Source organism: Pseudoliparis swirei, chromosome 24 (genome assembly GCF_029220125.1).
Source record: "Pseudoliparis swirei isolate HS2019 ecotype Mariana Trench chromosome 24, NWPU_hadal_v1, whole genome shotgun sequence".
In the NCBI taxonomy this organism is placed as follows: Eukaryota; Metazoa; Chordata; class Actinopteri; order Perciformes; family Liparidae; genus Pseudoliparis; species Pseudoliparis swirei.
The window spans coordinates 27,770,541-27,789,818 of NC_079411.1; the positions used below are offsets into that span (position 1 = coordinate 27,770,541).

The window sequence follows — 19,278 nt, forward strand, 5'->3', positions numbered from 1 at the left end:
TTAAAAAACACGTTTGTGGGATGTCCTCAACAAGTCTAAAGCAGAACTAGTGGTTAGTTCTTCATGGTGGTTGAAGGAGATGATAACTGTTTCCACGGAGATAAGCCCCGCCCCCTCTAAGGCGGGAATGATGCGAAAAAGCACTAAAGTCAAGCGAGTAAACTCTTTCGAGTAAAGCCGCATTATAAAAGCTCGAAGGAGACGTGCGATTCAAAACTGGCGAGACAAACGGGCCCGGCGGTCCGACGTGCGTCCCCCCGGCGGCCCCTCACCCGTCCTTGTTGATGAGCACCAGCCTCTCGATGCCCTGCGAGGCCCTGAGGGTCTTGGCGGCCTCCAGGCTGGAGCCCAGCACCTCGTGCAGCGTGCTCAGCACCGACACCACCGTCTCCTCCGACAGCGCTCGCACCGGCTGACTCTGACCGCCGCCGGGCAGGTTGGCCACCAGGTGAGGCACCGCGTGTTTACCTGACGACACACACACACACACACGTAGAAGAAATGTAAAACGCGCCATCCTCGTCACACGATACGTCTGGCTCGGTCCCACGGAGCGCTCGACGCCCTCACCTAGTAGATCTCGGTTGCGCGCGTCGATGGCCATGTTGCGCAGGGCGCCGGACATGGCGCGCACCACGCGGTCGTTGCCGTGGGCCAGCAGCTCGGTCATCATGGGCAGACCCTTCTCCTGGCGCAGCAGGGCGCGGATGTACCGCCCGTACTGCAAAGACAAGACGCACAATTTCATCCGGCGGCATTCACAGGGTTCAAAATGAACAGGTTCATCTACATGACCAATGAACAGGTTCATCCTCATGACCAATGAACAGGTTCATCCACACGACCAATGAACAGGTTCATCCTCATGACCAATGAACAGGTTCATCCACATGACCAATGAACAGGTTCATCCTCATGACCAATGAACAGGTTCATCCTCATGACCAATGCACAGGTTCATCCTCATGACCAATGAACAGGTTCATCCTCATGACCAATGAACAGGTTCATCCACATGACCAATGAACAGGTTCATCCTCATGACCAATGAACAGGTTCATCCACATGACCAATGAACAGGTTCATACACCTGGTGACCAATGGGTGTCCAGGACTTAAAAACCAAATTTCCATGACTAATTAATATGTATATAAAGGTTTATTCTTTTAAATCAAACTCAGCGTAAATAAACATATGAATATAACAAATTTCCATGACTTTTCCAAAACATTTGGGATAACCTTTTTTTTTTTACTGACTTTTCCATGACTTTTCCAGATTTTCCATGACCGTCCTAAACCCTGTATTCAGACTTCCATTCTTAACCTTAACATTAACCTCTTAGCCACAGTGCTTAGAAAGTGTCATTCGAGATCTGGAAAAACCTCCTTTAAACCCAGGAGTCGGTTACTTTATTCTGAAGAGCAGGACATGGTTACTTTATTCTGAAGGGCAGGACATGGTCGTGGTAGCGGCGTGTAAGGTCGTGGGCGACACCCAAGAGAAGTAAGCCCTTTGAAAAAGGGGTGTGGATACTGATGTCGTAGTTTATTCCCAAAATGCCCTCAAGATTCGAATGCCTCATCTGGCGAGCTCGAGGAGATTTGCATAGATCTATCTTCACGTTCGCTTAAGAGTCCCAATCTAAGACGATATTTCCCAAACTACTCCGTCAATAATCGGCCGGCGGCTCTTACGGTCCAGCGTCCGGCGCACAGGTTCTGAACGGCTCCGGCCGAGGCCTCCAGCACAGTGGGGTTCTTGGACTCCTTCAGCAGGGAGGTGTAGATGCGGACCACCTCCGGCTGGAACAGCAGCTCATAGCCTACAGAGGAGGAATAAAACAGGTTGAACTAGAACGGGCACTCGGTAGAGTGCATACCTTCGCCGCAGCCACTTTTTTGGTACTTGGCATGAGTGTGGGGAACTGAAAATTGATGTAAGTTGATACCGGATATTGTGGTCATTATGACATGTCGTATATCACAAGATTGGGCATTGAATTATGAACATTTTGGCATTAGTTGCATGCCAATTGGATAAAAATTGACCGCGCTATGGTAAAAAGAGGATTTTGATCTTTTCATGACCTTGACCTTTGACCCGATTGATCCCAAAATCTAATCAAATGGTCCCCGGATAATAACCAATCATCCCACCAAATTTCATGTGATTCGGTTTAATACTTTTTGAGTTATGCGAGTAACACGCATACAAATAAATAAATAAATACACGGCGATCAAAACATAACCTTCTGCATTTTCAATACGAAGGTAATAATATGAAGGGGAAAAAAAGTATATTTTTGGGCTTTCTGGATTGCAGGATAGGTGTCGACTCAGTTACCTTTAGCCGGCGCGGTCCTCTTTGGAATGTCTATTATGTCTGCGGCTGCATCTTCATCTTTTCGACCTGCAATCAGACATCCGGCGTGAGAGAAACACTCACAGGCGACGCTCCGCTTGTTAGTAAAATGTATTCTCGGTCAGTCGGATGTGCGCGAGGACCAAAACACTGAGATGCGTGAGACGTGCAATGTTAGTGACACCGTTAGCTCAGCTACTCTACGACCACTCCAGCAGAAGCAAGGTGCAGTCATACAGGTAAAGAGCTTACCTTTGGAAAACCACTCATCTGTAGCCCAGCATAAAAAAGGAGAAAGAGGGAGGGAGGGAGAAGAGAAGGACAGAACAGGAGGAAGAGAGAGCATTTACAGTGAGTGAGAGAAAAGCAGCCATCACTGAGCCACCTGGTTTACCCCCCCCCCCCCCACCCACTGCCACCACACACACATCAGCAATGTGGCATGCCGAATGTAAAGGCCAAATAAAGCAAATACATAGCAGCAGCTCATGTGACGGGTTCATAGACACAGGGGTAACCATCATGCTGATGCCGTGATTCATTTCTACGCATGAAAAGTATAAATGCACAGGTGAGCAGCGTGGTGTCGAGTTATCGGACACATTTCTTGTATTTCACACCTTTGATTATCTCTTGTCTGTCATACAGTCGTTTAATTATGACGCTTTCTGTTCAGCCTGCTGTTAAAAACAGCAATCACCCCAAAGATCTGGTTATTTATACGACAATATCTATGGTGCATTATTTTAAAGCTGAAACAAATGAGCAATTAATTCAGATTAATGGTTTTCAGTAATGAAACTAGGCTTAAGGCATTTAATTTGTTCTGTTTCATATCGTTGTAGACTGAATCTCTTCTGCTGTGCGAAATTGGGATGATTTCATCAACTAAACGATTGTTCTTAATTCTTCATTATCACCCTTTTATTTTATATATATATACTGCTATCATGTATAGTTAAGATTTTTTAAATTGAAAAGCTTTTTTCTATATTGCCTCATATCTAATTAAAAAGAACATTTAAAAAGATCCAGAATCTAAATGCTTAAAAACACTAAATTAATAAACACACATATATATATATATATATATATATATACAGGACTGTCTCAGAAAATTAGAATATTGTGATGAAGGTCTTTATTTTCTGTCATGCAATTAAAAAAACAAAAATGTCATGCATTCTGGATTCATTACAAATCAACTGAAATATTGCAAGCCTTTTATTCTTTTAATATTGCTGATTATGGCTTACAGCTTAAGAAAACTCAAATATCCTATCTCTAAATATTAGAATATCATGAAAAAGTATACTAGTAGGGTATTAAACAAATCACTTGAATTGTCTAATTAACTCGAAACACCTGCAAGGGTTTCCTGAGCCTTGACAAACACTCAGCTGTTATAAATCTTTTTTTTTACTTGGTCTGAGGAAATATTAAAATTTTATGAGATAGGATTTGAGTTTTCTTAAGCTGTAAGCCATAATCAGCAATATTAAAAGAATAAAAGGCTTGCAATATTTCAGTTGATTTGTAATGAATCCAGAATGCATGACATTTTTGTTTTTTTAATTGCATTACAGAAAATAAAGAACTTTATCACAATATTCTAATTTTCTGAGACAGTCCTGTATATTACACTAACATTATTTATATAAACACATTAATAATAAAATAACATGGATAAAGCTAAACAGTAGAAAGGGGGCGTGTAGAAAATATAAATCAATCCTCTCACTGAAATACAAACAGTGTGTGCAGCAGAGGACGAGTGATCGAGCAGTCGGGAAATTGCTAACATTCCTGTGTGTGTGAGTGGTTTTGTTTGCGTGTGTGTGTGTGTGTGTGTGAGTGGTTTTGTTTGCGTGTGTGTGTGTGTGTGTGTGTGTGTGAGTATCAGTTTCATGAGACGCCATTGTCAACAGTGACATCACCGCAAATGTTCCTTCTACTGACCAAACAAATACCGCCTCTCTCTCTCTCTCTTTCTCTGACCTTTGCTCTTGCGGGAGCTGAAGCAGCCGCCCTTCTGGCCGGAGGGGGCGGGGCCTTGGTTGAGGGGCGCGGCCTCCTGGTAGCGCTCGCAGCCGGGGATTTCACGATGCACCTGATAGGACAAGTTCCTCAGCAGACACACGCTGTTCTCTATCAACTGCAAAGATGGAGGGAGGAAAAAGAGATGGGGGGGGGGGGGGAGAGAGAGAGAATTATTGTAATGCCAAATCACCAATTTAAACATGTTTAAATTAACGTGTTACATTTAGTTTAAAAATCACCCTCGACCGACTTAACACTTCCCTCCTGTGACACTGTTGGGTCAGTTTGTAGAGGGAATAAAAAATAGAGCCGAATTTTATTTTATTCCATGCATTACCCACAATGCAACTCAACCACAGATCCTGTTCTGCTCGTAGTGACTCTCGCCTCAAGCGGCGGCTTCGGGAGGTCTGAGAAGCCGATTCTCTCTCACGCCACACCCCGAGATTATTTTTTCATTTTCCAACTTCTTTCAGCCCCAGGCGAGGCCGACTCGAGTGACATCACGTGAGGCAATTCATCAGACTTCGCACAGCTCTCTCACAGTTATTTTTATATTTTCTTTAATCACATTGACAGCAGAATGATTTATTTTTTTATGTTTCAACTCACCTTATTGTCGACTTCTTTAAAGTCAATCTGGGATTGGACGATGTACATGAGAGAATCGACCAATCCCGTGCACTCCCTCAGCTTTCTCCTCGCCTCGCTTCGCTCCGAACTCACATTTCTATTTGGGGGGGTGGGGGGAGACAAGAATGTAATGATTAGCAGAGTGTGAAAGGTTTGGAGAAATAATTGAGGCCGTTAACAAGGAGAAAGGGGACAGGAAGTGAGTCAAGTTTAGTGGCGACAAAAGGATTCCAAGCACACAATGTTTTGAACACGCCCCCCCCCCCCCCCCCCCCACAGACTCGTTTTGAATGAAACTCCGGTTTACAAAGAGAGAGAGAGCGGTTTGGTGGGATCAAGTAACAGCGTTGGACCCAGTTCTGTCCTCCTTAGAGGTCCAACAGGGCGGAGGGAGACATGTGGGAACTGACACCCGGCTCGTTCTTCACTTTCACTCACGTGGAAGACGTTTAAAGAAAGGAACACGAGGAACGCTATGCGGCCGTGGTTCTTGTGTGACAGGCCCCGCCCCCTCTCACACAATACCAGGACACATCACCCCCCCCCGCCCCCACACTTCACTGCGTAGTTCGAGAGATTTATTTACTTTTTTTTTTTAAAGGGGGGGAAACCAGCGTTGGTTCAGTCGGAAATATCAAAAACGTAATTTAAAATCACACTTAATTTTCCATCATGATGGTAAACATTGTAATTAATCTAATGTTTTTCATTAAAATCCCACATTTTTTAAATCTAAGTTACTAACTGCTATTTATAAATGTGAAGATCCTTTGATATTATGATTAAAGCCCATATTTGCAGAACGTTAGTGTGACTAATTGAACAATTTTAAGACATTTACTGAAACAGTTCCGTCCGAAATATCTCAAGAACTTCCGTGCAGATATTAATGTCCCATTTAAATTCACCCTTAATTTTCCCATCAATTGGCATCAAGGTGAACATTGTAATTAATTAAATGCTTTTCATAACCAACTGCTATTTAGAAGTGTGAAGATCCAATTGAAGCCCATATTTGTAGAATGTTAAGTGTGACTAATTGAGCAATTTAAAGATATTTCCTAAAACTCTAATGTCTATGTGATCTATGTTGTCTAAATGTTCTTTGTTGTTAGCCGTTTTGCACTTCATTACTTTACTTTATTACCATTATTATTACTAATCACTTTATGTTGGACAAGAGAGAAACGTACTTTCAGATCTTCTGTATCTTTGCACAAAAGTGACAATAAAGATGACTTTTGACATTTTGAGCTATAACATTTCGAAGTGGTAACTTAAATAAAATTATAAACTTATTAATAATCAGGTTTCCTACTGTGACTCAGTTTAATACAAAATGATGCATGTATAAGTCTTCTTCATAAGATTTTCCAACACGCTGTGTGACAGTAAGAGGATACTGTGCAGAGCATTTCTGCAAATACCAAACTCGAGATTTAAAAAAATAAAAAAAGGATTCACACATACTTTTCTGAACCTGCACATCAACACTGTAATTACCCGTGTGGTCAAGGGGAATACAGAGATAGCAGCGCACGCTGTTTACACTTGAAAAGTCAATGCCCCGCTGTCCTCGGCTCGCCCCCCCCTCCCTGAAACATCCCTTCGTACCGCCTCTTGACCCGAGAATTACTTTCAACCAGATATTTTCTATGAGAAATAACACCGACGGTCTCTTTAAAGATCAAATGTATTAATATATCCGGTTTATTTGGGCTTGAGGTCAAGATTAAAAGGATGTGCACAAGTACCACATGCAAACTTTTGAATATGATGGACTTATTTCTTTCGATTGAAAGCGTACTTTTATAAAAAGTATTCTTGAACTGCAGCTCTCGTAGGAATATGATCAAAAAGACGATGACACATTTCTATCTGCTAAAACCGATTATAAAAAGGTTTTTTAAGTGTCTCGTAGAATGTGTTTGTTCCGATTGAGAAGAAGACATTACGTATGTGTAGCCTGTATTATGATGCTGATTATTAGTGGAATAAAAAGTCTCTTTCCCCTCTCTCTTCTGCTTCCTGCCTCACGCGTCTCTTCCTTCCATACCGTAGACAGCCGGCCGTGTTGGTGAGGGAGGTCTCCCACTCGAGATGCCTGGGCTTGCAGTTCTCCTCTCCTCTGCCCCCCGCCCCGTTGGACCCTCGCTCCCAGCCCGAATGGGGCACCATCACCTCGTCGGAGAGGGCGTGCAGCGCGTGGTCCACGATCTCCATTTTCACGGAGTCGTGAGACGAAAGGTTCCACAGCGTGCCTGGAAAAAAGAAATGTGTGTTTAATACGAAGCCTACTTCCACTCATACTAAATGAAATTTAAAATATAGACAGAATATTAGAATACATGGTGACCAATGCGTGTCCAGGACTTTAAACCAAATTTCCATGAGCAAAACATTTTTTTTATTTCGGTGTTTACATGAAAAAGTAAGAAAATGTCGTATTTAAACTAACAAAGAGAATTCCAAAGAATACATTATAAAACCTTAAATGACTCAGATGAATTTGACAATAGTTTGATTAAAATAATAAAACATGTATCTCTTTTCAGTTAAGGTGCGTTCACTTGCAGTGCGGAAAAATGTGCGAGTATGAAAGAGCGTATGGCGGCTTATATTTAAAGCGTCATTCTTTTGAAAGCATATTAATTATTTAAAACTCAGTGTAAAAAATGCAAATAAAACAATATTTCCATTACTTTTTGGAGGATTTTTTTCCCCAGGCCTGGAAATAACCATTTTATAATTCCATGACTTTTCCAGGTTTTCCATGACCGTACGAACCCCGATCTAAATATTACAAGGAAGGCCAACGCTATAAATAAGTGAGAAAACTCTGTAGGACTGAGCGAGGATTTGTCGTGATTTTTAAACTACAACAAACTCAATGTTAGACCATCTCCGTTGATGAGTGCTGTGCTGCACGCCGTGTCTGACCTGTGATGGTGTCCGTGAGGTCCTGGTCTCGGGTCTTCCTCAGCAGCCGGACCAGAGCGGGAACCCCGTCGCAGTTCTTGATGGCGATCTTGTTGTCTTGATCTTTGCCGTACGAGATGTTCTTCAAGGCTCCGCAGGCTGCATAGTGAACCTCGAGTAAAAAGACACAATAAGAGCTTATTAAGACATGCAGATTTTAATGTGCATCGGACGTGCAAGTTAACGTCTATAATGAAGGTATTAGTTATATTTTCACTATTGGAAAAAAAAAAGATCACGTTGTTTTTTTGTTGCAGAAAAAAAATATTTTTTGGCAATGTTCATTATTTATGAATTACGTTGGACTAGTAAATATCATTCAGGTTTTAACGACAAAAAAAACGGGTTGATCTGAAAGCTTGAGGAGGAGGAGGAAGAGGAAGAAGAAGCTTGTTCTTGTTTTTTTTTAACACTACTACACACATTAGTCCTGCACATTTAAAATGGTTTAGCATGAAGCCGGTCATACAATACAACCAAAAAATTAAAACAAAATGGCGTTTTTTTGCATGTGACCCATTTCACCAGGAGTAAAGTCGCCTCGTACAAACTCAAGACTTCCAACTCGTCAACGTTTACACACACACACACACACACACGGCATGATATGTGAAATTACGATGTTTCTTTGGCTCGAGAGTGGAGCCATGTTGTGGTTTCTCTGGTAAAGCAGAGATCAGCACAACCTGCTCCAGCTCAATGAAAGAGGACCGTAGAAAAACCACAGAATGTTTTTTCGGGCCGAAACCATATTTAGCACAAAAGTTGACCTGCGAGATCCGACCGAGCGCCGCGGTCGCTCATTCCTATCTCCCTTTATGAATTGATATTAAGAGGAGAGTCTCAAGTCTCACCTCAGGCCAAACACCTGTCTCACTATTACACGAGAAAACACACTCCTGACTTTGACTCCTTTCCAACCCATAGAAGCAGCAAACTGACCTCTTTGTTCGGGTTGTCGAGCATACAGACCAGCGCCGGGATGCCTTTCATTCGACGCACATCACACTTCACCTGAGAGGAAAAGGATGGAGCGAGAGAGAGAGAGAGAGGGAGAGAGAAGGAGAGAGGGGGAGAGAGAAGGAGAGGGAGAGAGAGAGAGAGAGAGAGGGAGGGAGAGGGAGAGAGAGAGAAGGAGAGGGAGAGAGAGAGAGAGGGAGGGAGAGAGCGAGAAGGAGAGAGAGAGAGAAGGAGAGATAAGGAGAGGGAGAGAGATTAGGAGAGAGATTAGGAGAGAGAGAGAGAGGGAGAGAGAGGCAGTATTTGTTAGGTCAGTAGGAGGAACATTTGCGATGATGTCACTGTTGACAAAAATCTAGTTAACTGATGAAAGCACCAAAAACAAAAGGTGTGACTGTGGGTCAGCAGGTCTCTTTTCAATCAGGGGGTTGGCGGTTCAAACCCCGCCCTAGGCGATGTGTCCTTGAGCAAGACACTTAACCCTTAGTTGCTCCCTGTGGCTGTATCTAGGGCGTGTGAATGTAACGTGATTGTAAGTCGCTTTGGATAAAAGCGTCAGCTAAAATGAAAATGTAATGTAAAAAAAAAATGTATGAAAAAGACCGTACGGAGTAAAGCTGGAGCTTAAAACGACAGGGAGCGATTAAAAGAGTGAATGGTGGAGCCGGCTGCACTCACTCAAACCAGATTGCCTTTTTATTTAAATGGGAACAATTTAAATTTGTCATATGTATTCCTGTAATTATGTACCCGAGATCTTCGTCTGTTTTATTACATTTCGTAAATAAATAAAAAGACGTTTAATTAAATCTTAAGTATAAGGTAAAAAGCGAAACACCAAAGTATGGTTTTACATTTTGTACTACCGTGTCATTTGCCAAGCGCCTTCATCATTTTTAAGTATTGATTGTAAAAAGAAATGCTATTTTTTATATTTACTTGCATTCATCTGCACAAAGCGACGCTGCAAATCTCAACCGTATTAGTCGGCCATCTTGTTTGAATTAACTTTATTGGACAAAAACAAACCGAGGTAGTCGTGCTTACGTCCAGTTGAGCAAAAAAGGTAAAAAACATGTAGTTTAACACAAACAAGTTTAATTAAGATAGAGTCTCTCCAGCTTTTAACACACTTTGTTTGGTTTTTTTACCCTCATTTATTACGCTGTGCTTTATTTTTAAGCATCTTTGGTTCATGTCATTATGGGACTGGTAGAGCCAGAACTAGACGCTCCCAGCTGTGGAGACATCGGTACAGCTCTCTTTTTATGAAGCATTTGTAGTTCTATGTATTTTACCTGTGATTTTGCATATATTTACCTTCGCATTGAAAATGGGGAAGTTTATGTTTTGATCACCGTGTATTTATTTATTTGTGTGCGTGTTACTCGCATAACTCAAAAAGTATTAAACCAAATCGCATGAAATTTGGTGGGATGATTGGTTATTATCCGGGGACCGTTTGATTAGATTTTGGGATCGATCGGGTCAAAGGTCAAGGTGATGGTCATGAAAAGGTCAACATCTTCTTTTTACCATAGCACGGTCAATTTATATCCAATTGGCATGAAACTAATGCCAAAATGTTCATAATTCAATGCCAAATATTGTGATATGCGAAGGTATGCGCTCTACCGAGTGCCCATTCTAGTTTTTTCTATTTTAATGTTTTGTACTATTTGGACCTCGAGTCTGAAATAAAAGTTCGATAAAATAAAGCCCAGTGCGATGCCACAAGGTTAAATAATGCGGAATGAGGCGTGCGTCACTATTTCTACTAAAACATTGACAGTTCTACATTTGGGGCGAGTTCCAATTAAAAGTGTTGCTCCTTATCTCATCTCGACTCCCACTCTGGTGTATTTATAACGCTCTGTCCGTCTCTGCTCTACATCCTCCGTCACACACGCCTCGTTTATCCCTTCAAAAACACACGACTAATCATCGCTTGACATGCGGCGCTTTGACCTTTGCATTCCTCAACTCCTAAACGACACGCGTGCACATTTGCGTCCCTTACTTTATCGTTCTTGTAGGTGAGATGCTGCAGGAATGCGGCGGCGTTGCTCCTGACCGGGTCCAGCCTGTAGTTCAGCATGGCGATGACCTCGGGCAGCTCCGGTTGACGCCAGCCACTGGGGCCGGGGCCTTTCCTTAAAGTGCTGTCCAATGACGCCATGCTGCCCCTCTCCCCCTGGGCCAGCGGCGCGCCTCCCCAAAAGTACATGTCCCCCGGGCCGCTCATGTCGCCATCCAAGGTGCCCTCGTAGCTCCTGGAGAACGAAGGAGGAGAACATACGAGGATATATTACCATTTACTTCCATCTGGTCTCTAAAATATCTTTATTGCAGAGGAACATTATTATTTGCTCTCAAAGACGATGCACAGACAACGTGGAGTACATACACTACCGTTCAAGTTTGGGGTGACTTAGAAAAATAAAAGACAGTTAGAAATGTCCTTATATTTCAAAGCACTGTTTTTTTTTTTTTAATGAAGATAACATTAAATTAATCATAAACACTCTCTCTACATAGTTAATGTGGTAATGACTATTCTCTGGTGTTTGATGAAGTCTCTACAGAGGTGTGTAGAGGCCCATCTCCAGTGTTCTGATGGTACATTGTGTTATCGCCTTAGAAGACTAGCGGAGGGGTAGAAAACCCTTGAAAACCCTTTTTATGTGAGCGCAGCTGAAAACAGTTATGCTGGTGAGAGAAGCTCTAAAACTGGCCTTCCTTTGAGCCACAAGAAGAACTACATTAATATTTACAATACAAATCATTATTTCTAACCATATCAATGTCTTGACTAGATTTTATATTCATTTTGAAATTCATTAGATAAATAAAACTGAGTTTTCATGAAAACACAAACATGTCTGGGTGACCCCAAACTTTTGAACGGTCGTGTACATCTATACACAAACACACGTCTTACCCGGTCCTGCGTGGGGGCCCGTGGGGGAATGCATTGTGGTTGTGCGGCATGGTGCTGTAGTGCATCGGGTGTCCCCCCATGCCGTAGTCGGGCTCGTCGTAGCCCACGCTGCGCTGGTCGTCCTCCAGACCGTACGGCTCGGGGATGAACCTCGTCATGGCGGACAGCTCCATGGCACTTCCCATACGCCCAACCTTCAACAAGGGACAGAATCCAAAATAATAGGAGGCTTCACGCCAAGTGCTGTGGTGAACTCATGCTAGGTCTTATACATATATGGAATATGACTACTAACAACTATGCCACTGCCCTGTTGAGACTCCGCCCACTCCTCCTCTCTACCTCCATCTGCCTGATGGATCGTGGAGGTCTCCATCGTGGAATATGCCGACTACGAACTATTCATACACTCTGTCACATTCATTGAATGTGTTTTAACTCTAAATCTGTCCTTCTGGTCACATGACATCTATTGTTCTGTCCATCCTGGAGAGGGATCCTCCTCTGTTGCTCTCCTGAAGGGTTGTTTGGGAGTTTTTCCTGATCCGATGTGAGGTCAAAGGTCAGGGATGTCTATGTGTACAGATTGTAAAGCGATCTGAGACAAATTTATAATTTGTGAAAATGGGCTGTACAAATAAACTGAATTGGAATGATACGTGTGTAGTAATGCAATCGATGTGAGGCGATGGTTGTGGAAGATACCTGTGGCTGAGCGGCATACGGGTCCAGCTGGTTCCTGCTGGGGGCCCTGTAGCTCGGATCCAGAGTCCTGTAAACGTCTTGATGGACCGGTCTGAAGAGAAGAGGGACGTGGGCGATGGAAATATCGGCCAGGTCGTCAATTAAATTGTTACTCGGGCTGCAACTAACGAGTATTTTAATAATCGATGAATCGGGTAAAAAAAGAAAAGACAAACATATATTTCCAACTTTAACTTTATTCAAAAACAGAACTGACGACGCTTTACTCGCTTGAGTTTCCACGCCCGACTATTTGTGGTTCATTCGCGCCTTCGAGGGGGCGGGGCTTATCTCCGTGGAAACCGTTATTCTTCCACCACGGAAGAACTAACTAACTAACTAATCTACGTTATACTTTTTGGAGAAATCCCACAAATGTCAGTTTTATTTTTTTATACTTATTGGAGTTGCGTAATAATCACCCAACACAACGAATACATAATAAAAGTCATCGCCAACTATCCTTATAAACGATTTTATCGATTCGTTGTCGCAGCCCTAACTGTAACATCGATGTTCACCCCCGGCGACAAGAGGCTCTACCTGTAGCGGTCATCCATGCGAGCTCCTCTGCTCAGGCTGGTGTAGGAGGCCTCCGACGGGGGCCCGGTGCGGTAGTCGTCGTAACCCACCGGCGGTCCGTACTGGTAGTTGCGGGGCACGGTGTGCGTGGGGTAGTCCATGGGCACGCCGACGCCGGGCGCCTGTCTGTAGAGCATAGGTGGGGGGTAGCCCCCCCCCATGCCCGTCACCGAGCCCCCGCCATCCAGGGAAAGTGTGTCCGACACAGAGGGGATGACCGTGCGGGTGGTGGTGGTCTTGACGACTTTCTTTACCTTAACGAGCAAAAAGAAGATTAAACGGTTATTATTTAGGAACTTAGAAACGGGGTTCGTACACATGTTGACTGATGGATTTCCAGGACTTTAAACCCAATTTTTCATAACCAGACATTATGTGAAATCTCGATGTGTACACCTTTAATGAGAAAATAGTTTAAATTTAAAGAATAAATATGTATATTAATGTTTATTCTTTTAATCAAACTCGGCTTAAATGCACATATAACACATTTCCGTGACTTTTCCAAAACTTTTGGGATGAAATTTGTTCCTGGAAATAAGCATTTTTTAAATTCCACGCCTTTCCCAGGTTTTCCGTGACCGTACGAACCCTGTAAAAATTAAACAATCTAAAAAGGAAATGTCCCAAAGAACCCAAAACGTTAACGTAGTGCTGTAAAATGCACATTCCTTGAACTCTTTGCTTTCCATCGACTGGCGTTACCGTGGTTTCAGTGCGCCGCGTGGTCCCATCTTCACCGGTCTCCACGGAGACAACAGGTGGCGCCTCCTGGGGATCTTCCTCCACCGTGTATGTCTCCTGCACCACCTGACCAGGGTCCATCCTGAACTACACACACACACACACACACACACACACATTTCAGAGGGGAACAAAAACTAAAATATAGATCTGGCATCTTAAGCGTTAAAGAGCTGAAGGGATGCGTACATGATGTGTTCCGTTGATGTAGCCCTCGTTCAGCGTCAGCCGCTCTATGTCCGCATCACAAGGAATGCGTCCGTTCTGCAGGGAGGACAAAATACATATGAGGAGATCCAACACACACACACACACACACACACACACACATTGATTGGTTCAATTGTCATCTTTCATTTGAATGCTGCCCACATTTTAATCTGGTGAAGGTCAAGATCCTTCAGTGCTACGTTCACACTGCGAGCGACAAAAGCAACTAAAACGGCCAAAACGTGGCGAGCTGCATCGTCAGAGTCGCTGCAGAAGTGTTATTTTGTGAAATTGCGGTGGGAACCGGCTAAAAGCAAGAATATGCATTTTCTTTTTTTACGTATCAGAACGGGACCCTGTGGGTCAGCAGGTCCGTCTTCCAATCAGGGGGTTGGCGGGTTCAATCCCCGCCCTCGTCGATGTGCCCTTGAGCAAGACACTTCCCTAGTTGTGTCTACGGTCTATAAATGCAACATGATTGTAAGTTGGATATTAGCGTCAGCTAAATGACACGTGATGTAATTATTGAGAGGAAGAGAATGATCCAAAAGATACGATTGGTTGAGGCTCCGCCGTCTCACGGCTGAAAAGAAGCTCCGAATGTGTGGGTCACATGTTTGTGTTTTCACGTCACCGGCTCGTAGCCTGTCGGTTCACGTAGCTCGTGTTGCTTTGCTTCGTTCTGTTGCGTTACGATGATGCAACTCGCTAATGACAGAAAAATGGAAACAAAACAAGCCGGTGACGGCTCTACGCTTTGGTTTGTGCGTGTTTCAGGCATAAAATATGGGCCGCGACCCCCGTTTCTAGACCACAAATGTCACGTCGTGTGCAGACACAGGTCGTATTTTAATATGATACGGTAAAATAAAAATATACCCCTACTATATGTGGTAAACTGAAATTGTTTTTACTTGAGGCATGAATAAACGGTTGCGCTTCCACCCAGGCGCACACATGTGGAACAGACAGATTCATGAATTAAAACGAGTGTGTGTGTGTGCATGTGTGCGTGTGTATCTGTGTTGACACGCGTGTGGTCGAGACAGGCGGTAGAAATGACACGACATGACGAGCAATTGCATGTAAACCTCATGAAGACAAAGGCTTGCGTGTCAACGCCACGCCCTTCAACACAAACAACGGCGACACACTCATCACACACATTTATGAATGGGGCTGGGATAATGAAGGATAAAACCATTAGTAATGAAATGAATAATGATCGAGAGAGAGAGACAAACAAAGAGACAAACTTCTTCCTCTTTAGTCGACACCACCGGCGGCATTGCCAGCCTGGGCGTGGTAATGGGTGTGGTGCACTTCTCATTCCGGCCACAAGGGGGAGCTCTTTGTATCTCTCCTGCCATCTCTGAGGTTTTTAGCTCCACTACAATGGGGGGGGCAGGATTCACCAACAGCGATTTGGAGGGGGGGGTGGAAGTCGTTTTCATGCTGACAAAAATGTTTATATTCTAAAAAGAAAAAAATGTAAAAGCTGGAAATAATACTTTACAGGAGCGAACCTTTTTAACCCTTGTGTTGCCTTCGGGTCAATTTGACCCGATTCAATGTTTAACCTCCTGTTACCTTTATATTTACTAACATATTTTACCCTTGAGGTCAATATGACCCCAGCTAATAAAATCTCCAGAAAATTATTATAATTAATATTGTTTTCCAAGTTTAAGTGTGAGGTACTTTATGTTTGTTTGTTGACTCCCGAAAGAACACCGACATTAAACATTGAATCGGGTCAAATTGACCCGAAGGCGACAGGAGGGTTAAATATTGAATCGGGTCAAAATGACCCGAAGGCAACACAAGGGTTAAGTGGCGAAAAAAGAAGAGTTACGTTTAAGCAAATGAACACTCTTTAGTTCAGATAAGGACTCCCATCAGAGAGAATAGTAGAACGTGCCGGGCAGATGTGAGCATGTGGGAACCTGTCAGTCAAGACTGAGGTCGGGTTGGAGCGGCATGGGAGAGTATATCAGGCATGCCGAAGCCTTTGGGCTATGTAAACACACACACACACACACACACACACACCAGAGATAAGAACCAGGCTACATTTCTGTCCCTTTCTCACGAAAACACACACACACACACAACCGATATTTCTGCTCCTTATCTGCCACTAGAAATACCTCCGACCGGGATGTGTCCACATGCAGGAGCGGCACGCAAAGAAGGGAAAGTGAGCGAGCGAGAGAGCCGAGTCGTTTACGACGACGACGTGTTTCAAAGGATGCCTCGGGGGCGAAAGTGTGTGAGTGTGTGTGTGTGAGTGTGTGTGTGTCTCAATAAGGAAGTAAAAGAGCGAGCGAGAGTCGGCACCGAGCGAGAGTCGGCGGGCGTGCCGGTGGGGTGAACTCGGAGCATGAGGTCACTCTGCAGTCTCTCAACCAGGTGACCCGCAGGTGATGAAGACGCTCGAGCTGTGAAAACACATTCGGGAATCCAGATTGTTGTACCAATAATTCACAGTTGATGACACCGGACGGGAATTTGTCCAAACTAAATGGACCGGAAAAAGCAAATGGATCGTCCGGGAAACAAAAAAGAAGCCCGATGTAACAACAGACAGTCGGTCTGGAGCGAAGTCGCTCTGCATGGAAACTTCCGACAGACGAGTCGAGACGGACGCGATGGGTTCCACGGTCGTTGAGCTGGATCGGTGGAGGGGTGCGATGATGGAAGTGTTACTGCGTAACCAATGGAGGACGGGAAAGAAGGGCAGAGAGTGCAAAGTCGCTTTATGGAGACCTAAAATTCAGGACAAATTCAAGAAGAAAATCAAGAAGAAAATCAAGAAAAAAAAGAATAATTCAAGAAGAAAATCAAGAAAAAGAATGAAAATTCAAGAAAAATTCAAGAAAGATTCCAAAATAATTCAAGAAGAAATCAAGAAAAATTCAAAAAAACCACAAGGAGGTATTTGAGTTTCGACTTTGTCGCCATCTTGCCAGTCCACACACAGATGAGATGGGGGGGGTTACCATGAAGATGACGGACGAACTCGCTTCGGATCAAGGGTGAATCCGAAGGACTTCTTCGATGGAAAACATGGGTGGAAAGTGTGGTGGTGGTGGTGGTGGTGGTGGGGGGATGGGGGTCGTGGTTTTTGTTCCGTGTTACCTGCGTGTTGGGGAGGGGGCGGGGCAGGGTGCCGGCACACGACCTCCGCTCCTCCTCCAGAGCTCGGCTGAGCACCTCAAACTGCCTCTCCTGCTCCCGCACCGAGGCCAGCAGGGAGGCCGTGCTCGACGCGCACCGCTCCATTCGGCTGGGGGAGCAGAGCGGGGCGGCAGAGGGGGATGAAGGAAGGAAGAGGGTCAACCGACACCGGGGTTCAATCAGAAGTACGGGCGGCAAGGTCGACGGCATCGTGCACAAGACTGAAGTGCGAATGACGTTTTTTTAAACATAGGGAGGTTAAAAGCAGCGGTAGCTGACACGGGAGGGGGAAAAAGCGAGAGAGAGAGCGAGAGAACTGAGGAGATAAAGAAGCAGGTGGCAGGTGCAGAGAAAATGTGAGTAGACAAAAGCAAGAAACAGTGAGGACGAGCAGCGGGGACAAAGAGAGGCGCTCACTATTTGAGAATTCATCGAGAAGAAAGTGATTATTCAGGAACAGACTCCAGGTGGAACCGGCATCAGCCGTTTCTTCACCTTCTGCTCTGCACGGTTAAAAATAGAGAGAAAGTGAGACGAGAGGAACAATCACAGCGAGGGTTTTTTAGCGCGTGCAGCTCGTTAGCACTTCTTCACCACGAAGATGCAGGGAAAGAGAGGGAGACGAGTGCAAGTGTGTGTGTGGAAGGGGGGGGGGGCATTCACAGGAGGTATCGAGAGACGGCGTCACACGATCAAGTTACACCGAATTTGAAAATCCAGAGGCGTTTTGAATCGAGAGGGCGTGTTCTGCAAAGGGGGCTTTGTACGATACTTACGGTCCTCTGCAATTTCAGATTTTCAAAATAAGATAAACGGTCTGTGCTTCGAGGCACAGCTTTACCCCCCCAAGGCCAATTCCATCTGGTTGACACACTGCGGTGACCTCAGATAACATTTCACATGCATTACTCCTCGCTGCGCTCGCCGACATGTTTGTTCACAAAGTGGTGGAACTTTTACTTTCCCAACAATGGCAAGTTTAATGATTCAAATGTATAAAAAAAAAAGGGTGGGGCTTGACACCGCACGATTCAGGGGAAAGCAACACACAGCATGCCTTTCTAAAGCGGAAGCTGAATTACATGAATGTGGACTGTGGAAGCAATGAAACGTGAAAAACACGAATGATCCATTGTGCAGGTTTAGATACGAGTGCTTTCACAGAATTAGTGCAAAACAGCAAAGAAAATAAGTTGGTTTTGAAATTGTCGGGAAAAAATGGTCACAGATGACCTAACCGATTACAGAGGTACGATAATAAGTAAATGTCGCTCCAGCCCAAATTGAAACAATGACAACGTCCCCTTTTTATAGACTTTAGGGCTGCAACAACGAATAAAATCTATAAAATGTTATTATTAAAGAGTTTCATTATCGATACGTCAGGCGACTATTACGCCACTCAATAAATCGCAGAGATGTTGCAAGCAAAGAAAAAGCAGAGCAAAAATAAATTTCATAAATTTGGAGGAAAGACCATCGGAGAGACCCTGTAAAAAATGACTATTTGTGTTTTATTCACGTCATTTGCTTAATTTACACCTTAGAGGGGGCATGGCTTATCTCTGTGGCTTTACTCCGTGGAAACGATTATCATTTCCTTCGTTCACCACGGAAGAAATTAACACGATTTCTGCTTTACACCACAAGCACACAAATATATATATATATATATAATTTGTTTTATATATAAAATAAATTATATATATATATATAAAATAAATATATATATATGTATATATATATAAAATAAATATATATAAATATATAATTTGTTTTATATATAAAATAAATTATATGTATATATATATATACACAATGTATTTTATATATATATAAAATAAATTATATATATATGTATATATATATATACACACATATTATATATAATTTATTTTA

General features: G+C 43.5%; 1 protein-coding gene across 10 annotated transcripts in view; it reads right to left on the reverse strand.

Annotated features, from left to right (window-relative positions):
• Positions 1-19,278, reverse strand: part of ctnnd1 (catenin (cadherin-associated protein), delta 1) — a 31,145-nt gene that overhangs the window by 5,535 nt on the left and 6,332 nt on the right. For 5 of the 10 annotated variants that reach the window (XM_056408309.1, XM_056408310.1, XM_056408308.1 and 2 more), the window contains 17 exons: positions 17,341-17,488; positions 14,179-14,253; positions 13,951-14,076; positions 13,207-13,499; positions 12,625-12,715; positions 11,920-12,113; positions 10,999-11,251; positions 8,961-9,032; positions 7,980-8,130; positions 7,096-7,300; positions 5,019-5,136; positions 4,365-4,521; positions 2,619-2,636; positions 2,349-2,414; positions 1,699-1,826; positions 571-721; positions 273-468 (listed from right to left, as the gene is read on the reverse strand). In XM_056408309.1, coding sequence (XP_056264284.1) covers positions 273-468; positions 571-721; positions 1,699-1,826; positions 2,349-2,414; positions 2,619-2,636; positions 4,365-4,521; positions 5,019-5,136; positions 7,096-7,300; positions 7,980-8,130; positions 8,961-9,032; positions 10,999-11,251; positions 11,920-12,113; positions 12,625-12,715; positions 13,207-13,499; positions 13,951-14,076; positions 14,179-14,253; positions 17,341-17,484 — 2,438 coding nt within the window. In that variant the 5' untranslated portion in view covers positions 17,485-17,488. The remainder of the gene's footprint in view (positions 1-272; positions 469-570; positions 722-1,698; positions 1,827-2,348; positions 2,415-2,618; positions 2,637-4,364; positions 4,522-5,018; positions 5,137-7,095; positions 7,301-7,979; positions 8,131-8,960; positions 9,033-10,998; positions 11,252-11,919; positions 12,114-12,624; positions 12,716-13,206; positions 13,500-13,950; positions 14,077-14,178; positions 14,254-17,340; positions 17,489-19,278) is intronic. The other 5 variants (XM_056408313.1, XM_056408311.1, XM_056408312.1 and 2 more) reach the window with 2 other exon arrangements.